General features: G+C 38.3%; 1 protein-coding gene across 1 annotated transcript in view; it reads left to right on the forward strand.

Moving 5' to 3' along the window:
• The window catches only part of LOC128252530 (uncharacterized), a 110,629-nt gene that overhangs the window by 6,523 nt on the left and 86,472 nt on the right, over positions 1 to 17,634 (forward strand). Inside the window, 1 exon segment of the mRNA XM_052980312.1 lies at positions 16,633 to 17,220. Within this exon segment, the coding sequence (XP_052836272.1) occupies positions 17,061 to 17,220 (160 nt within the window). The 5' untranslated portion in view covers positions 16,633 to 17,060.

Genomic DNA, 17,634 nt, shown 5'->3' on the forward strand with positions numbered 1-17,634 from the left:
ACGTGAGTCTACAAGCAGACATCCACATACGGCCCTAAAACACTTTAAAAAAATTAGATCCCTATGGATTTAAAACTTGTTCCAACAAAACATATGTTTATTATCAGATAATAGATGTGTTATAATATAGTTTTATATTCAAAACGACATATACAATCAAGAAAATAACGATAAATAATATATATACTTTATTAATAACACAAAAGGTCAATTTGAATAAAAAGAAAATGTTTTTAATACAAAGTTAATTTAAATTAAAAAAATTAAATTAATTAAAGCTTTAAAATTCATATCGAATTATTTTAAAATGCGTTTTGTTTTTCCGCTATAATATATATAAAGATCTAAAGTAAAGTAATCTTTTCACAAGTGCACACAAATACTCCAACAAACCACAAGTTACAGCAGCAGAATACAACAGGAAAAGTTTCCGCCTTCGATGTTTTGTTGTGTTATTTATTTTTTTTGCTGCTTTCAACTGCAACACATGCGGCTAGCAAACAAGTGCGCATAAAATGTGACTTTACCAAAAATAAATAAGCCAAAGCGCTAAAAGCATTTGCCAGCGGCAGAGGTGAGCAACCACCGACAGAGAGTTAGGAAATTGTCCATGCTAATTATGAGAAGGATCTGGCTTAGTCTAAATATGTATCAGCCAGACATGTGTAAAATTTTAAGTGCCAGTCTAGAAAGTAATTCGGTTTTCTTCATTAGAACGGCTGCAGCAGGCTCACACATCAGACTTGCAGCTACGGAAAATTGACAAACAAGTTTTTGGGCGCTTACTTAACACCAATGCAAACACATGTTCAAAGCATGTTGTATATACATACAAACACCCTCGGAGAAGAGACTCTCAGACAAAGTCTGGCGCATATAGCTACACTTAAGAAAAAATCTACATTTTAGACTGATTCAATTTAGACATACATCCATTAAAAAAGATAGGCATTCTCACCCGAAACAAACTAAAACACTTACTTTAATAATACTGGCGCCATAAAACATTTAGAAAATAAGGAAAATTAATATATTAACTATAGTCACAATCATCCTATTGATGCTTGAATAATTGATGCTACAAAATTCACAATGTTTTTAAAATCAGTATAATATAAAAGTAACAGTATACAATATATTTTTAAGCCGGAAGTTCGGGTAATTTTTTTTAAATACATGACGACCCTGTTTTTTATTGCACACTTTAAAATTACTTCTATAGGCACTCCCTATTAAAAATGTGTGGCTTATAATTTACAATTATATACCTATTTTTAAATATTAAGTATTCTATTTATTTAAATAAAAAGTATTTTCCCAGTGTGCATCACAAAATGCTCAAGTAATTATTAAGTGCTGCTCTTTGCGGTGACTGAGGATGGGCCGGGTACCATGTTGCACTTTTCTCTACTTATGGTATGTTTGCCAGAGTGTTCGAGAGACTTGTGGCATTTTTTGCTCCTCGGGGCGTGTGCGCAATATTTTTGAGGGCAAAAGTCGCAGCCGCATTGTCAACAAACTTGAGGGATTATCAGAGTCAACAAATGTTGAGGCAAGTCAAGACAGGCAGCCTGGTTGGCAGGTCAAACACGTTCAGTTGGCCAAGATTCCCACTAAACTATTCAAATATGCATTTGCGGCCCAAACATTTGCCTGGCAAATTCAATTTCCAGCAGTTGCTTTCCTCTTGAGTTATTATTGAAGTTTCGCCTTCTCGCTTGGTCTAATAATTTAATTTTGTTGTAAATATTCTTGCGGTCATTTGTTTTAAATTCAAATTTAATTTCATTAATTTATTTGAGGCCATAAATTGCCAGTAAAGATATGCCGACCGACCCTTTGGCCAATTCGCATTTACAATTACATTGCATTCACATGCACAGGCATTTTAAAAAGCCTTCCAAACGGACTCCAGTGTGTGGGTCGGCTTGTCCGGCGCAGAGTTGGCAAAATTAGTGCTCGTTTTAATTGAGTTTGTTAATAATTCAGTAATGGCCACTACATTCCATCGGTCTCGTAGCCAGAGAGCTTTAGCCACATTCTGGGATGTGGATGTGCACGTGGAGCGTTGGTCAAACGGTTACATGGCAGCTGCCAACAAATTTCCAGCTGCCAGCCATATTCGTGTCCATTTACAGTTGCGGTTAGACTAGTAGCAAAGATAATTTTTGATTTTCGTGTATGTACCTGTTCCAACGTAACCATATTTTAATTTTTTATATTTTAATAATATAAAGTTAAAGTTGTAACGGTGAAAAGAAATTTGATTAGTATTTTTGTACGATGGTTTTTTGTCTTTCAGGATTTTGAATTATTTTGAATTGCTTTTTAAATTTAGTGAACATTCCAAAATTTTGGTTAAAATAGTTATTTTGGAACTTGATTCATAAAAATTTAAATGAACTTAGTATATTAACTGACCTGCATAAAAACGAGGATTAATATATATTTGTTCCTTTATTTCTTTTTTCATTAAGATGCTAGTTTTGTTTATATTTAATTTCGAAAAAGTTTTGCTAAACATAAAAAACTATGTCTTGTAATGTAAGCCCAAAAATGGTTTATTGGAGACGACTTTTATTTCTATTAGTCCGACCGCAATTGTAAGTCCTCTCATATTCTCACATGTAACTGCAATTGCCGAGCATGTGGGTGTGCGTGAGAAAAACTAATTAACTAGTTTTGCATTTGACTCATTTCATTTGGCTGCGCTCTCGAGCTTTTTATGATTTTGATTAATTTCGAACCATAAATATTTATGCAGCCAGCTTTATTATTGCCGCAGCAGCCGAGCCGGCTAAGGGCATTTAGTTTAGCTCCAGAACCCGACGCTCAGACGCACAAAGCAACCAGGCCAGCCAGTCAGCCTTTAATGTTTTCCGGGTCAGTCACAGTCACTCACTTCCCTTGAGCTCGTTGTCGGCACTTTTGTTTGTCAGCATGGACGATGACACCGCCGGACGGCCAGACAGACGGACGGAGTCGAACAGGAGGACGCAGGACAAAGGACGAGGAAGGAGCACCGGGCCAGAACGGAACAGAGGCCAGGCCATGCCAGAGCCGCTAGCTGCGCTTTTTACATGGCAAACCAGCAGCAAAAGCCTCTTCAGTGGCACCCACATTGAGAGAAAAATATTGTGGGTTTTTAACGAAAAAACTGTGTCTAAAAGTATGCAACATTATAATTAAAGCTCGGCCATCCAATGGATATCCGATATTACCATACTTATTGCATACTCTTAGACACTCTTACAAGTTACCCCCATGTTTAAACATTTTTTATACCCTTGCAGAGGGTATTATAATTTCAGTCAGAAGTTTGCAACGCAGTGAAGGAGACGTTTCCGACCCTATAAAGTATATATATTCTTGATCAGCATCACTAGGAGAGTCGATCTAGCCATGTCCGTCTGTCCGTCTGTCCGTCCGTTTATATGCAAACTAGTCTCTCAGTTTTAAAGCTATCTGCATGAAACTTTCCCAAAAGTTGTCTTTCTATTGCAGGTAGTATATAAGTCGGAACGAGCCGGATCGGACGACTATAGCATATAGCTCCCATAGGAACAATCGGAAAAATAAATGAAAAAAAATTATAACTTTGCTGTTTTTTAATTTTTTGTTTAGTTCTTCGACATATAGTAATGGTAAAATATTTCCGATTTACGGTTTAAATTTCATCAAAATCGGACGACTATAGCATATAGCTCCCATAGGAACAATCGGAAAAATAAATGAAAAAAATTATAACTTTGCTGTTTTTTAATTTTTTGTTTAGTTCTTCGAGATATAGTAATGGTTTAATATTTCAGAATTACGGTTTCAATTTCATCAAAATCGGACGACTATAGCATATAGCTCCCATAGGAACAATCGGAAAAATAAATGAAAAAAATTATAACTTTTCTGTTTTTTAATTTTTTGTTTAGTTCTTCGACATATAGCAATGTTTAATTATTTCAGAATTATGGTATAAATTTTATCAAAATCGGACGTCTATAGCATATAGCTCCCATAGAAATAATAAAAATATATAAAATAACTATCTAATAATTGAGCTGCAAATAATCATAGTTTCAATGTTTTTTTTTAGCACATACTCAAGTAAATCATAATTTAAATGTTTTCAAAAGTATTTAATTAATGCAATAGCTGCAAGGGTATATGAACTTCGGCTTGCCGAAGTTTGCTTTCCTTCTTGTTAAAACAAGAAATGAAGTGCAAAGGGTCGAAAGGTATAAGCAATTAGAAAACTCCGTTCCCTTCTTCAAATAAATGTAGTACCTTTTTAATGTAAATGTACTTTTCAGAAATTCTCGTAATTGAATTCTAACTTTGTTGTCCACAAGCCATAATCAATATCTTGCTAGGTGTTTAAGTATTTGGTTAAATTTAAAGACCATAAATACTTGCTTAATTGTTTTGCTGTTCCTTATCAAATCCTGCCTGTTTTTCTCAGTGGAAGGCAGACAAAGAGGCTGTCGGTTCGACGTGGTGCTGTGCACTTGGGCGACTAAGCTGCATCAGCTCACTGGGCAGCAGCTGCGACTCGGGGCCTCCTCTGTTGACAAATAAGCAAAGAACGAGGGCCGCCAGCCTGCCGCCCACTTTTCATGCGGACAAATTGAGCAGGACATTGAATTGTCAACCAGGGGCTACGCAGCAGTCCTTGACGGCCTGACGAACGTACCACAACCCACCCACCACCCATCTCCGAAACACCATCCTTTCAGTGGAAAGCTTCAAAGCCCCTACCAACTGGCAACTCCAGTGAAAAGTCGCTGTCCCTCTGCGGGGGGTTGATTATATTGTTGACGTTGATGTTGATGAAGCATGATTTGGATTTTCATCTTTATTGCATTATACTTAAAAACTATTAGCGGCTGGACAACGGATCCACTAGCTGCGCATTCACTAGTGCTACCATTTTGGCTATATTTTAGACACACAACAGCATGTTTCTTTGAATAAAATGCGTTAAAAGCTTCCTTAACTTAATCTTTTTTCTATTTAAAAAGTTTTTAATCTTAATTTGGCAATAATTTAGATGGGTTTTTTATCAGCAAACAAAATTTCATTTTTAAACTGATTTATAAATTATTTTTAATGTGAAATGCTCTAATACTTTGTAGTTTGCTGTTGCCTATTAGGAAACGAATAGTTTTTAAAAATTGTAAAGTCATCTGAGTAGACATTTTAAATAATGATAATAATAGCATAGTTAATTTTCTCTTTGAGTATACCTTTAAAATAAAGTGTAATTAAAAGTTTACTTTCACAATTTTAACAATATTTTCTTTAAAGAATTTCGATTGTTTTAGCTATTTTTACTGCTCAGATCTAGCAACTCTTTGGAATATACAAAAGGCAAAAGTGTCCCTGACATGATTGCATTAGCCGCGGATGAACTGAAGTCTAGACCGACTATTGCTAAGCCGGTCTCACAGTTTGTTGCGTGGCCTGTTAAGTGATTTATGTGATTAGTCGCGTCGCCGGGCTTAATGCAGATGAATGATGCTGTTTAAAAATGGAGAAATCAAATGATTTAAATGGCAAGCAGTCGCTATAATTTACGGGCTGATAAAAAGTAGCACTTAAGTCGACTACAAAACGCTCGTTAGCTAGCGTTTCGGTGTGTATATAAATTTAACCAGCCAGAAAATAATGCCCTATAGACAAATGGCCATTGGCTCCGTTTCCAAGCCCCCAAGTTCAAGTTACCAGCTCCCAGTCCCAATCCTTGCGACTTATCTGCAAGTTGAGCAGCTTGGAGCAGAAAATCTTGATAATGGAAAATTTATTAATCCCATCAACGACAACAATAACAATAAAATGTAAACAAATGACTGACAGCGAACAGAAGCTTTGCGGACAAAAGGGTGGCGGGCGGTTCGACTTCGAACCCCTTATGGAGGTGTTGCACGACAGCAGAGTCCATTGATACAAATCAAAATCGGCCATTCCGGAGTTTTATTGGATTCGAGAAACTATGAGCTACGAGTCGAGTGGGTCCTAATCAGGTGGCCAGGGGTGCTATTTATTGAAAATTCACATTATTCCAACACGCAACGGTGGCCATTGTTTGGCTTTGATTTCCATTGGCCATAACGATGATAATGATTACGTTGATACACCGTATTGGGCTGTCAGTAATAACTCAGTTGGCAAGATCGATGGCGTTTGATAGGGCGATATTTGGGGATTGCGAGCTGTGAATTTATGTTCTCTTGTTTGTGGTGACTATCAAACATTTTATTGTAGTCCGTGCGGGCTTATTGTTAGGATTTGTGTGCCTAATCGGAGGGGCAATTAACTAGGTCCAACCGAATGCGGGCCAAGACGCTTGACACAACCTGCATTGAGCCGTTCATGCCGAAAAAAACCAATTTAGCAAGTGTCATAAGTGGCCAATTTACTTGTTACTTCTCGCCCTTTTTCCGCCCCAAAACTCCGACTCCCGGCTGTGTCAACAATGAAATCGGTGAAATTGGCTGGAAGTCCATCAAAAGCCCGCTTACAGAGGCGAACGGGAAACAAAGTTGAAATGAAATGAAACTTTACCAACTAATAGAAATGTTATTATTTGTCTGGGGGCTCCAGTCAATTGAAATATTAGGGGCCACGGAAGTTGAGAATTTCCGAAGAGCATTGAGTGCCCGAATTTTTTTGTTGGCTAAATCAACAATTTGTTTGGCTTGAAACTTCATTAATTAGATACCCAATCCGATCGAGTATTGATTTGTGGCTCTAACCTTGAGCAGCTGAAATTGTTCAACAGCGAATCAGCGAGTAACTCCCTTCGTTAAATTCTGAAATATTCAACTTTGCCACTAATTAACATTCACGCACCTGCAACACCCCAATCCCCGGGCTCTCATCACGCCCGCAACGTTGCGACTTAACTTTTCAGCGCAGAATTTATACAAAGTCATCTGGGGAGCAGAAGCAGCCACCGTCTTGGCCCGGAATCAAAATAATTTAGTTGCCACCTCCGTTCGCCAGCAATCGATGGCGGCTGTCGGAAACTTTAAAACTTTTCCCAACTGTTTGCACAATATCGCATGTTGGCAGTTCGGTAGCCAAAACTGTTGGCTTGGGCTGGGTTGCTTCACCATCGCCACCTGAACTCCAGACGACATTTCGGACGCTATATTATTACAACAGTTCATCAAACCCGGAATCGATGCACTGACAGATGCTTAACAGGGAAGTCGTTAAAATAAAAAGAGAGTTTCAAACTTTTAATATTAATAAATACAGAAGTCATTTTCTGATTTACTTTGTTTAGTTTTTTTGACATCTTAAATCTTATAGATAACATAGCAAGTTTTATAACCATTATTATTACTAGTTATATTCCCATGTACTTACAATAATTTCTGGAAAACGTATTAAAAATAAGAATCATATCAAATTAAAATGTGACCAAAATTATGATTAAACGGTATGAACTTAATAGTTGCTGGCAAGCTTGTTAAGTACTTAGGGTTTGTAATAAGTTTTAAAGTTAAAGTATGCAACATATAAAAAACTGATAATTTGTAATTTCCCATATTTTATTGCATACTTTTAGACGCCTTTATATCAAAACCCTATTGATTTCTTTAGCTCTTCCCCATATGTATAAGTCAGGAAATAAATTTGATATACGAATTTCAATATCGCAGCCTTTCGCTCAGTGTCTCGAACTATATTTATAGCGAGGTATCGCTGTCGATGCCGACGTCCTCGCTAATGTAGATGTAAACGGGTAGCCCCTGGGACTCACTTTTATCAAACAGCCCATTGGGTATTTGGGCTGGAGCTTTGGTAAACTTTGCCCCTGCTGCTCAGCTCAGCTCACCCCACTCACCTCATCCTCACCTCATCCTCGCCTGGGCTCACCTGCCGCTGGTTGGGGGCCTTTAGTCACAGAAAGTTTTCGCTTTCGATTTGCTGCTGCCAGTGCCCCTTAACCATTCCCATTTTCGTGCCAGGCCGTGGCCAAAACGCAAATTGTTGAAAGTTTGCACTAAAGTCGTTGATTTCATAGCTGAGAGGTGAGCTCAACTCGTTCAGAAAGTCTGCCAAAGTAGTTGACGTGAATTGGAAGGGGGATGGTTCGGCGATCCGGGCATCCAGGGATCCGGGGATCCGGGGATCCTGGGCCAGGAAGCAGCCAGCAAGGCACGTAATTGAGTAAAGTTGCCGTTGCGGCGGTGCAAATACGAATGCGGATCCACTCGAAAGACGAACGGCAAATGTTTCGTTTCGATATATTGCGTCTGGCAGCCGGAGCGCGACAATGAAAACTAACAATAACTTCCATGCAGCGGACGTAGATTCCATATCCCAGGGAGCCAACAAAGCTAAAATCATAGGCCAGGCCCGAGGGATCTGCGAGCGCAGCAACTACGGCCCAAACAGTCGGCATTTACTCCTGGGCTTTTTAATTGTCCGCCTCTGAGAGTGTGTGTGTTCGATACAGTTGTGGCCAAGAGTGATAGTTAATAAAATTAAAATGGTTGGAAAAAAGTGCAAATATATATAAATACTGATGACTTTAAAGTCTATTAAATAAGATTAAATACTTAAACCATTTAAAATAGTAGCAAACTTAGTAATTAGTAATCAAATATATAACATTTTGTACCTGTTATTATTGTTAGTAAGTCATAATAATTTAAAAGTGTGTTAAATTTTGTATAGTTATTGGAATTTTAAAACGCAAAAAAACTTTTAATGAAAGATAGATGAGATGGGTAAAAAAAAAACAAAATACAAGAACAAAAGTATGGCTATATTTTACCTTAAATTCGAAAATAAACGTAAAAACATTAAACCATTTTTTTATTGCTGAATTAGGGAACATTTTAAAATGTTTGAACATATTTTTTGAATAGATTTCACTTCTATTTCTTATATAAAGAAAGAAACTATAGTTTCTTGTTCGCTTTTTCAATATTTTTTCCATAAAAAAGCCTAAAAGCTACACGTCCAATATATTCACTTAAACTTCTACAAGTTTTTTGTTCCCAGTTATTTGTTTTGGCAGCAGTTTTGTTGAAGTGAATACCGGGCATTAGCTGGTGGATTTCAGTACTTTATGGCAGAGTTTTAGATGCTACCATTTTACTCGCAACTGTGTGTGTAGCACAGTGAGCTGGTGTGTGTGTGACCGCTTGTCCGTGTAAGGACTTTGATTGTTTTCTTGGTGGCGATGTGTGTGTGAGTTTTGCAATGGCTTCCGCTGGATTCAACTAGATATATTTGACGGTTGTGTTTTATTTTTTAGTGTAGCTGCGCTTCAATTTATGACATTTTGACAGCAGTTGTTGCAGTTGAATTCGAAAGTTGCTCTCTTGAGTAATCGCACAGCTTTTTCACTTATAAACATAACATTTTGTGGATTGCACAGAAAAATTTAGACGTAACAAGAAAGAAAGCAAACTTCGGCAAGCCGAAGTTCATATACCCTTGCAGCTATTGCAAGAATTAAACATTTTTGAAAACATTAAAATTATGATTTACTTTCGTATATGTTTAAAAACATTGAAGCTATGATGATTTGCAGCTCAATTATTTGATAGTTATTTTATATATTTTTATTATTTCTAAGGGAGCTATATGATATAGACGTCCGATTTTGATAAAATTTAAACCATAATTCTGAAATATTTAACCATTGCTATATGTCGAAGAACTAAACAAAAAATTAAAAAACAGAAAAGTTATAATTTTTTTCATTTATTTTTCCGATTGTTCCTATGAGAGCTATATGATATAGTCGTCCGACTTTGATGAAATTTAATCCGTAAATCGGAAATATTTAACCATTACTAAATGTCGAAGAACTAAACAAAAAAATAAAAAACAGAAAAGTTATAATTTTTTTTCATTTATTTTTCCGATTGTTCCTATGGGAGCTATATGCTATAGTCGTCCGATCCGGCTCGTTCCGACTTATATACTACCTGCAATAGAAAGACAACTTTTGGGAAAGTTTCATGCAGATAGCTTTAAAACTGAGAGACTAGTTTGCATATAAACGGACGGACAGACGGACAGACGGACAGACGGACATGGCTAGATCGACTCTACTAGTGATGCTGATCAAGAATATATATACTTTATAGGGTCGGAAACGTCTCCTTCACTGCGTTGCAAACTTCTGACTGAAATTATAATACCCTCTGCAAGGGTATAAAAATGTGTATACACTTTACAGAGCGGTTCCAAAAGCATAGAAGGCAGCTCGCAGCGGAACTCAAATTAAATATTAATGGTAAAGAATCTAAATGTGGATTTTCATGAGAAGGGTCGAAAGAATCCTTGCAATTGGCTCATTATAGACATGTATATATAATTCAAAGGAATATATTGGTCCTCATATAATGGTGGAATCGAATACTTCCGTGGTTATTTTCACATTGATGGACAGCCAAATACTAAATGTTGTAATTAATAAATAATGTTAATGGTTCGGCAATTTTACCCTACTGAAACAATAACGTTTGATAAAAAAAAATCAATTTTTCTTTATGGCCTGTTCCGCACAAAAAGCACAACTGACCACCGCGAAAAAAATTACTCACGTTCATCTACTGGCAAAGCTGTCATTTTTAATTCGCTAGTTGATATTTGTTGCCAGTAAAGCACTTTTGAATGAGTAAAAAATGGCTTGCAATGTTCGCATTAATATGTTGTTTTCGGTGCATTCGGTAAGCCGATAATTAGCGCAAAACAATTGGGGCTGAACAAATACATTCATCAAGCGAAGCAATTATAATTTAATAGCATTTTAACAGATGACTTATTTGAAACATAATTTTCCGCGACACATTCCATTACTTGAACTTTAGTCGCCGTCGATTTAATATTACTGGGGATTGCGAGGCGAAGGCAGCTGAAATTACAACGCAAACTCCGAGTGTTTGAGGAGGAAATGCTGACGCACAAATACAGTGAGTTAGCTATTAAACATATTTGACTTGCCGTCGAAGTGAGCAAAGCACACACCCAAGCACTTGAATACCCCTTGGTGGAAACTGCGATGTCAATTCGGCTATTCTCAAGCCAAAACTGTCTGCTTTTGGGGTTGGAAAATGCCACAAGAAGTTTTCGTAGGTTTTGTGTAATTTATTATTATTATTGGCAAAACCACTGATATGATTTAATATTATAATGCATAAATAAACAGATTTGTTAGCCAGTTTTTGCTGTAAGTTTAATACCATATCCAATCGGAATAATAATAAAAATATTTATATACATAGCATTAAATCATTTGATTTAAAACAAAGCAAAACAAACTAATAATAAAATTTTCGATATAATAAATTCTGTCTTAACATATTCTTTTGTAATGTGTCATACCTTTTTAAAGAAAAAAAGTAATTAACGAGACTTTAAGTCAGTATGAGTGGAATTAATGTTTATTTATGTAGGAAAAATGCGTGCTATTTGTAGATTGTTATTAATAGACAAACGCTTTTTTAGACAGCATACATATTTTTAGCTTCTTTGCGTGGTCTATAGCTAGCAACCCTGGTCGGATGCTGAAGGATTTTCCCCAGGTCGGTGCTTGTGTTGGCGAAGGGGTGTATGATAATAATTCAACAAATTGTTGTTTAACAAGGAGAGACAGCCACAGTCACGCGACTCGAACCCCGAGCCCCGAGCCCGGAGCCTCGAACCCCAATCCTCAGTCCTCAGTCCCCTATCCTCTCGAGTGTTCGGCGTGTTAATCGCTTTATATGCAGTGCTTCCAAGTGTGAGTGCGAGGTGATGTCTTGTTTTAATGCAATGTGGGTGAGTGGGCGAGTGGGTGAGTGTGTGAGTGCCTGGGGCAATACACGCACAGCTGCCGAAATATCTTACCTTCATTTCGTGAAATGAAACAATTAGGAGAAAAAGTTGCCTCTTGCTAAGGACACTTTCCTTTGGCCACCCCCTCCCACCCAACGCCCCCTTTTTTCCGGAGGGTTTTCGGATATCCAAAACCCAACCCTTTTTATAGCTCGGCAAACATGTGTATGCCTGTAAACAAGGCTGCCTGCTTGTGTGTGGCTCTGTGTGCGTTTAATGACAAAATAATTAGAAAACTTTTTGTGTACTTTGTTGCCGGGCCCGGGGTCCGGGGTCCGGAGTTTGGGCATGAGTCTGAGTCTCGATGTGTCGTAGTTCCCCGGATGTCCTCCCACATTCCGCCCTGTCAATGTCACCGCCAATTTGCCGCTTCTGCCTCTTTTTCGGCCCGCTTCTCTGCCCCCGTTTATGTGTACGGAGAACGTGTATATCTGCTTCTGGCCACACACATCTGGAAATTGCCAAACAAGAACGCTGCCTCCAACGGCCTTGGTGTCTTTGGCAATTACGAGGCTGGGGTTGCGACATTGACACCTGACTGGTTGGGGTGTTTCGCCGGCAACCATGTCGAAATGTTTAAAATTTAAACAACTAAACGTTAAATGTATAATCAAAGGCCTTGGGGTTACACCGCCGTGAAATTTAAGAGCTGCTAATGTTGTTATCTAATTAGGAAACGTGTTCCGAACAAGCATGAACATGATACATTTCTTAATTCTGAATTCATAAAAAGTTCTTGATGTTTTACCAATGAAAAGCAGGGCAATATATTGCTTTTAAAAAAAATGCCAACACAGACACAACTATAAACCTATTTTTACTTGCATAAAAGATTATGTATATGACAAGGTAAAAACCGTCGAATTTTATTAGCTTTCGGATCGAGCGTGGGTCGCAGATTAAATGGCTGAGAGCAGCTTATTATTAAAGATGCCTGTATGAGGGCCAACGGTTTGCTATCGTTTTTTAATTATCTCTGATTCAATGCCATTTAATCGGAGACCACCGCAAGCTACCAGAGTGTGGCTAATGCACCAGCCACCCGATTACCCAAATATTTTATTGGATTCGCCTATCAGCCATTTGGCATTTAGTTATTAAGCACTTGAACATATGGCGCAGTCAGGAGAAGGGAAAAACTTCCGCCAGACAGACGGAGAATACTCGAGGACCCAGTGCACACACAATATAGTATATGTTGGGAACAGACTGCGCCACTTTATTCCGCCGATGGCTAAGGGCTGGCCCACATTGCGTATGCGTATGCGTATCGCCAGAGTCGCCCGTCACGAAACTAGCTGCTTACCGGCTGTGTACGTGGAGGTGTTTTTATTGAAGTGCGTGGCGAAACACTTTAACTCGTTGTCCGAATTGCTGCACGGAAACGGGGCTCGGGATCCGAGGAGCTGGTGAGCTAAGAAGCTCTGAGCACGACAACTGCGGGGCTGGCAAACCAACAGAAACGTGCCAAATCGATGGCTGGCCATGGTCACAAAAAAGGCGGCACAATAAAATGGTTGGAAAAACAACAAAACCATAAAATAAATAACCTAATTCTTAAAGAAAACTGAACCTTTTTTCAAAACAATTTTCCATCAATTTAAAAGTAAACGCTAATAAAAAATAACAAAAACAAGTCATATTTATATTGGACATATATGTTTTGTTATTAATTTTAGGTCTATTGCTAATTAATTAAAAAATCCAAATTAGTTAAACAGGCATTTAAATTTCAGATGTTTTGCATAGTTTTACACACCTTTTTAAATATTTTTAAGCGCATAGGGTTTTTATGGTACCCTCAATATAATGTATATATGATTTCCGTAAGTTTTTTGTATGACGTACATTTATTTATACCTGTGAATTCCAATTTTAAGTCTTATCTATGAACAAATACTCAGCAGTACCACAAAACTTACGTGCCCCAGCTTAGCCAAAAATTCCAGCTACCCAGTGCAGAGATGCCGAAAAGGTTTTCGGTCAGACGAGCGGAGCCCTGACCGATAAATGCTTACATGAACTCATACCTGGACAAATACTCGTATGAATATATACAGACCGAAGGCACATACGCTGCCAAGTATTTGCACTGGCCAAAAGGAGAAGCCGCAACAAAAAAATAAAAAAAAAGGGAATCGTAGAGCTGAAGGCAAACTTTGTGCCACGTTTGGGGCAGGGATAGGAGGAGGCAGGAGCTAGTTGATTTTCAACAGTTGAGTTGAGTTTATTTTGCCGGCCAGGTGAGATGGGCTGGGAAAAGGGGAAGTGGAAGTCGAAGTGGAAGTGGAAGAGGAACGTAGAACGTGGAACAGCAGCCGGCATTGCATACATTTTTGCTGCGTGCCTTGGCAGTTTTTCTACCACTTGGCCCGGCTGGCTGGCCAAGTCGAGCGTGAAATGTTGATGAAGTAACCGCATGTGTTTGCCGTTTGCCTCTTGTCGTGCATAAGTTCCTAAAAACCGGCTTCACCTCAAGCGAGTGTTTAGGCGCAAACTTTTGTTCGGGGTACCCTGTCTAAGCGCAAATTAGTTTGTCCAGCCCGGGGCAAAGTTTGGTTTGTGCAACAGCAAATTCGTGTTTCGCCATTCTGCGTCTGGGTGCCACTTGTCCCATATGCATATAAATAAAGCGATAAAAAAATGCTTCGACAAAGTGAAAAGGGTGAAAAAGAATGAAAGTTTCGCAACTAGAGCATGTCATGATGCACGGCCACCATTGATGTTGATGCACATGCATCGTTACCGAAACAACCATCAAAAACGACCATCAAAAAAGGCACGGGTGAAACAACAGGATTCAGGATTCCCCGGTTCCAGGACTCTGATTCTGTTTCAGTTTTAGTTTCAGTTTCAGTTTCATTTTCGGTTCCAAGGACAATGTAACCATGTTAAACAGCAATCAGAGTGGAAATACAAACCACTCGCTGGTAATTTTGCATGCAACGCTTAATGCTTGTGGCGAAAGTGGCGTTGATTTCGGCAGACAACTTTTTCAGTTTTTCGCCTCCACCTCTCTTTTGGACTTTTATTTTCTGTCCAGAGTTTTGTTTTTTCTGTATTACATTTCCCCCGTCCAAAAACAGTGTCGCTAAAGTTTTTGCAGCGGCGGGAGTGGGAGGAGCGGTGGCGGCCCTCGGCAGCGGGCCAAATTAAACGAAATGTATACAAAATTTGCTGCAGCGGCGCTGCTGCACTCGAAATTTGAGTGAGTGGCTGCCTGCATAAAGAAGCACCACCAGCAGCGGATGGCTGCAGGCTGAGCAGTGGCTCCACTGCAAAAAAAATCCACAAAATACAAACATCACTACAGAAGTAAAGTTTCTAAAAAAAAATGTAGCTATGCAACCATTTCGGTCTTATTCAAATTCAATTTGATTGAATGTTTCCCAAACAGCAATTAATTGTCAATACTTAACAAACTAAATTCTAAACACTTTTATGCTGCAGTTAACAAAATCCTTTTTTAAAATATAAATTTAGTTATATTTATAAGTTTTTAGGTATATACTGTCATTTTAATTTAATCCACTAATTTTAAGTATTATTTAACAGGCTTTGTCCCACCTCATGCTGCTCAATCCTCTTTGGATAAGGCAAGATGGACAGAAAAGGATCGATAAGCCATCTGTAGGAGTATATCACAAACTGACCCGTTTTTCAGAGTCGGGGAATATCATTTTTGCAATAGAGCTTGCCAGCAGATCAGTGATCATATATCTCTATAATACAGCAGGGCTCCAAAAATTCCTAACAAAATACCCTTTTTCGGTTTGAGTGAAGTGCATTTTCCTCAGTGTGGTTTTGGGTTTTCGGCCTGGGCGACTGGGATGTGCAGGCAGCCGTGGCGTGAGATGTTTGCCAGCATGTACAACAATGTGCTGTTGCTGCTGTTGCTGCTGCTGCTGCTTCTGGGGCTGCCGCGTTGTCTAAAGTTTGAAGTGCGCATAATAAGCCAGGCGGGGGGATGTGCCCCAAACCATGCCAAATTAGGCACTGCAGATAGTGCCCCGAAATGAAGGCAACCGTTTTGGGGGCCAAAAGAAGTGAGAAGTGCTTCGCCGAAAGAGAGTGAGTTCAATGAGCCCGTCATCATGGCGCAGCTTGTTAGCTTTCGAAAGTGAAACTAATTTCCGTTTTTACGTGGATACAACTTGCCCGAAACTAGGTCAAAGAGTAAGAATTTGGGTGGTATGGGAAATAACTAGGCTGCACTCTCTTAATGATGTCTAACAAATATAAAGTTATAACATTTTTTAATAAGTTTTATCGAAATGGAAATGCTGTAAAAAGTTATAATGTTAAGAAAACTAAGAAAATTATTTACATTCTCGATTTTTACAATTATTTCATTAATATTTATTCATTTATTAATATATCATAAAGCCCGTTTTCTAAAAACTCATTTCTCGTGCTTGCTTTTAAAAAAAGAAAGAAGGTATGCTTTATGAAAAATATTACCACGAAGTGTAACATTTTATTTACTTGCTAATTATAATTTTCAAGGAAAATCGGGTTCACAAGGCTCACAGTGAATCCGAACCTAAAAGAAATAATTTACAGACGGTTGAGTAAACCAAAAATAACTATTACGCTTCCATAATTATGTGATAAGTCTTTATTAATTGCGAAAACAAAATTTTACAGTGGCATAATTATCTCATTAGACAACATGCAATTAGGTAATTTATTAATCCACTTAAAAGGGTCTCTGTATTCCCCTCCGGCAAAACTCAAATTATAATTCTGTACACCTCTCTATTTTTCCAACATCTTCACCTTTTGCAGAAAATTGAAATCGAAAAAACCATGCAACAATTGAAGGGCATCGCACACCTCAGTGCCACACAGCGGCAGCAACATCAACAGCAGCAACAGCAGCGCAAAAGTTATGCCACGGGCAAAAACTGAAAATGAAACAACTTAATTAGTAGTTGCAGGAGTCGAGAGCAAAAAGCCGCGCACTCCCTGAATTCCGAATCGGACCAGCTCAGCCCTTGGAAGTGGATGTGGGACTGCAAGTAGAAGCTAGCACTACACAATTTCGGGGAATTTTTCGGCGGAGGAGCAGCCAGCTCCGGTTAATGTGTTCGCGTGTGAGTGAGAGTGGCTGCACTTTTTCGAGAAAATTAAATTGAAAACAACAGCAGAAGAAGGGCGAGTAAACACTCTGAAATACGAGACGAGCCTGCCTATAAATTGTTACACTTTACACAATGGATTTGCCAGCGAAAAGGACTTCCACAATGCCCCTAACGACTTCCTACAACGCCAGCATCAGACGAAGCTGCCTGGCTTTATTCGCGGTCTTCCTGTTCGCGGCACACATCAGCATAACTTCCGGTCAAATCGATTGGGACGACGACGATGATCCAGGTGAGTGAATATGAATACACTGAAAAAAGCATTGGTAAAGCTCAAATTGCTGACCTTTGGCTTTTACTTATTCTCATAAATTCTATATGTGCCCAAAAAAATGCAATTTATTTCATTTACTTTATGCAATTTACTTAACAAAAACTAACCCACAATTAATTAAAGTAAAATCAAGGTCAGTAACCTTTTCCGTGGTTAAAAATGGAATGCGTTTCATTTGTAAAACCGTAAATATAACTATATAAATAAAATGGCCCTGAAAATTCTATAAAAAAAGGTAGACTAATTTAGTATGGTTTATTTCCCTTTGTATACGAATACATTATTTTAAGTCCTATCTGGATTAAAAGGACTTATAAAAAATAAACATGTTCAATAAACTGTTGCCATGAAATACTTATAATAATGGAAGAT

The sequence above is a fragment of the Drosophila gunungcola genome, chromosome 3R (assembly GCF_025200985.1).
Source record: "Drosophila gunungcola strain Sukarami chromosome 3R, Dgunungcola_SK_2, whole genome shotgun sequence".
Classification (NCBI taxonomy): domain Eukaryota; kingdom Metazoa; phylum Arthropoda; class Insecta; order Diptera; family Drosophilidae; genus Drosophila; species Drosophila gunungcola.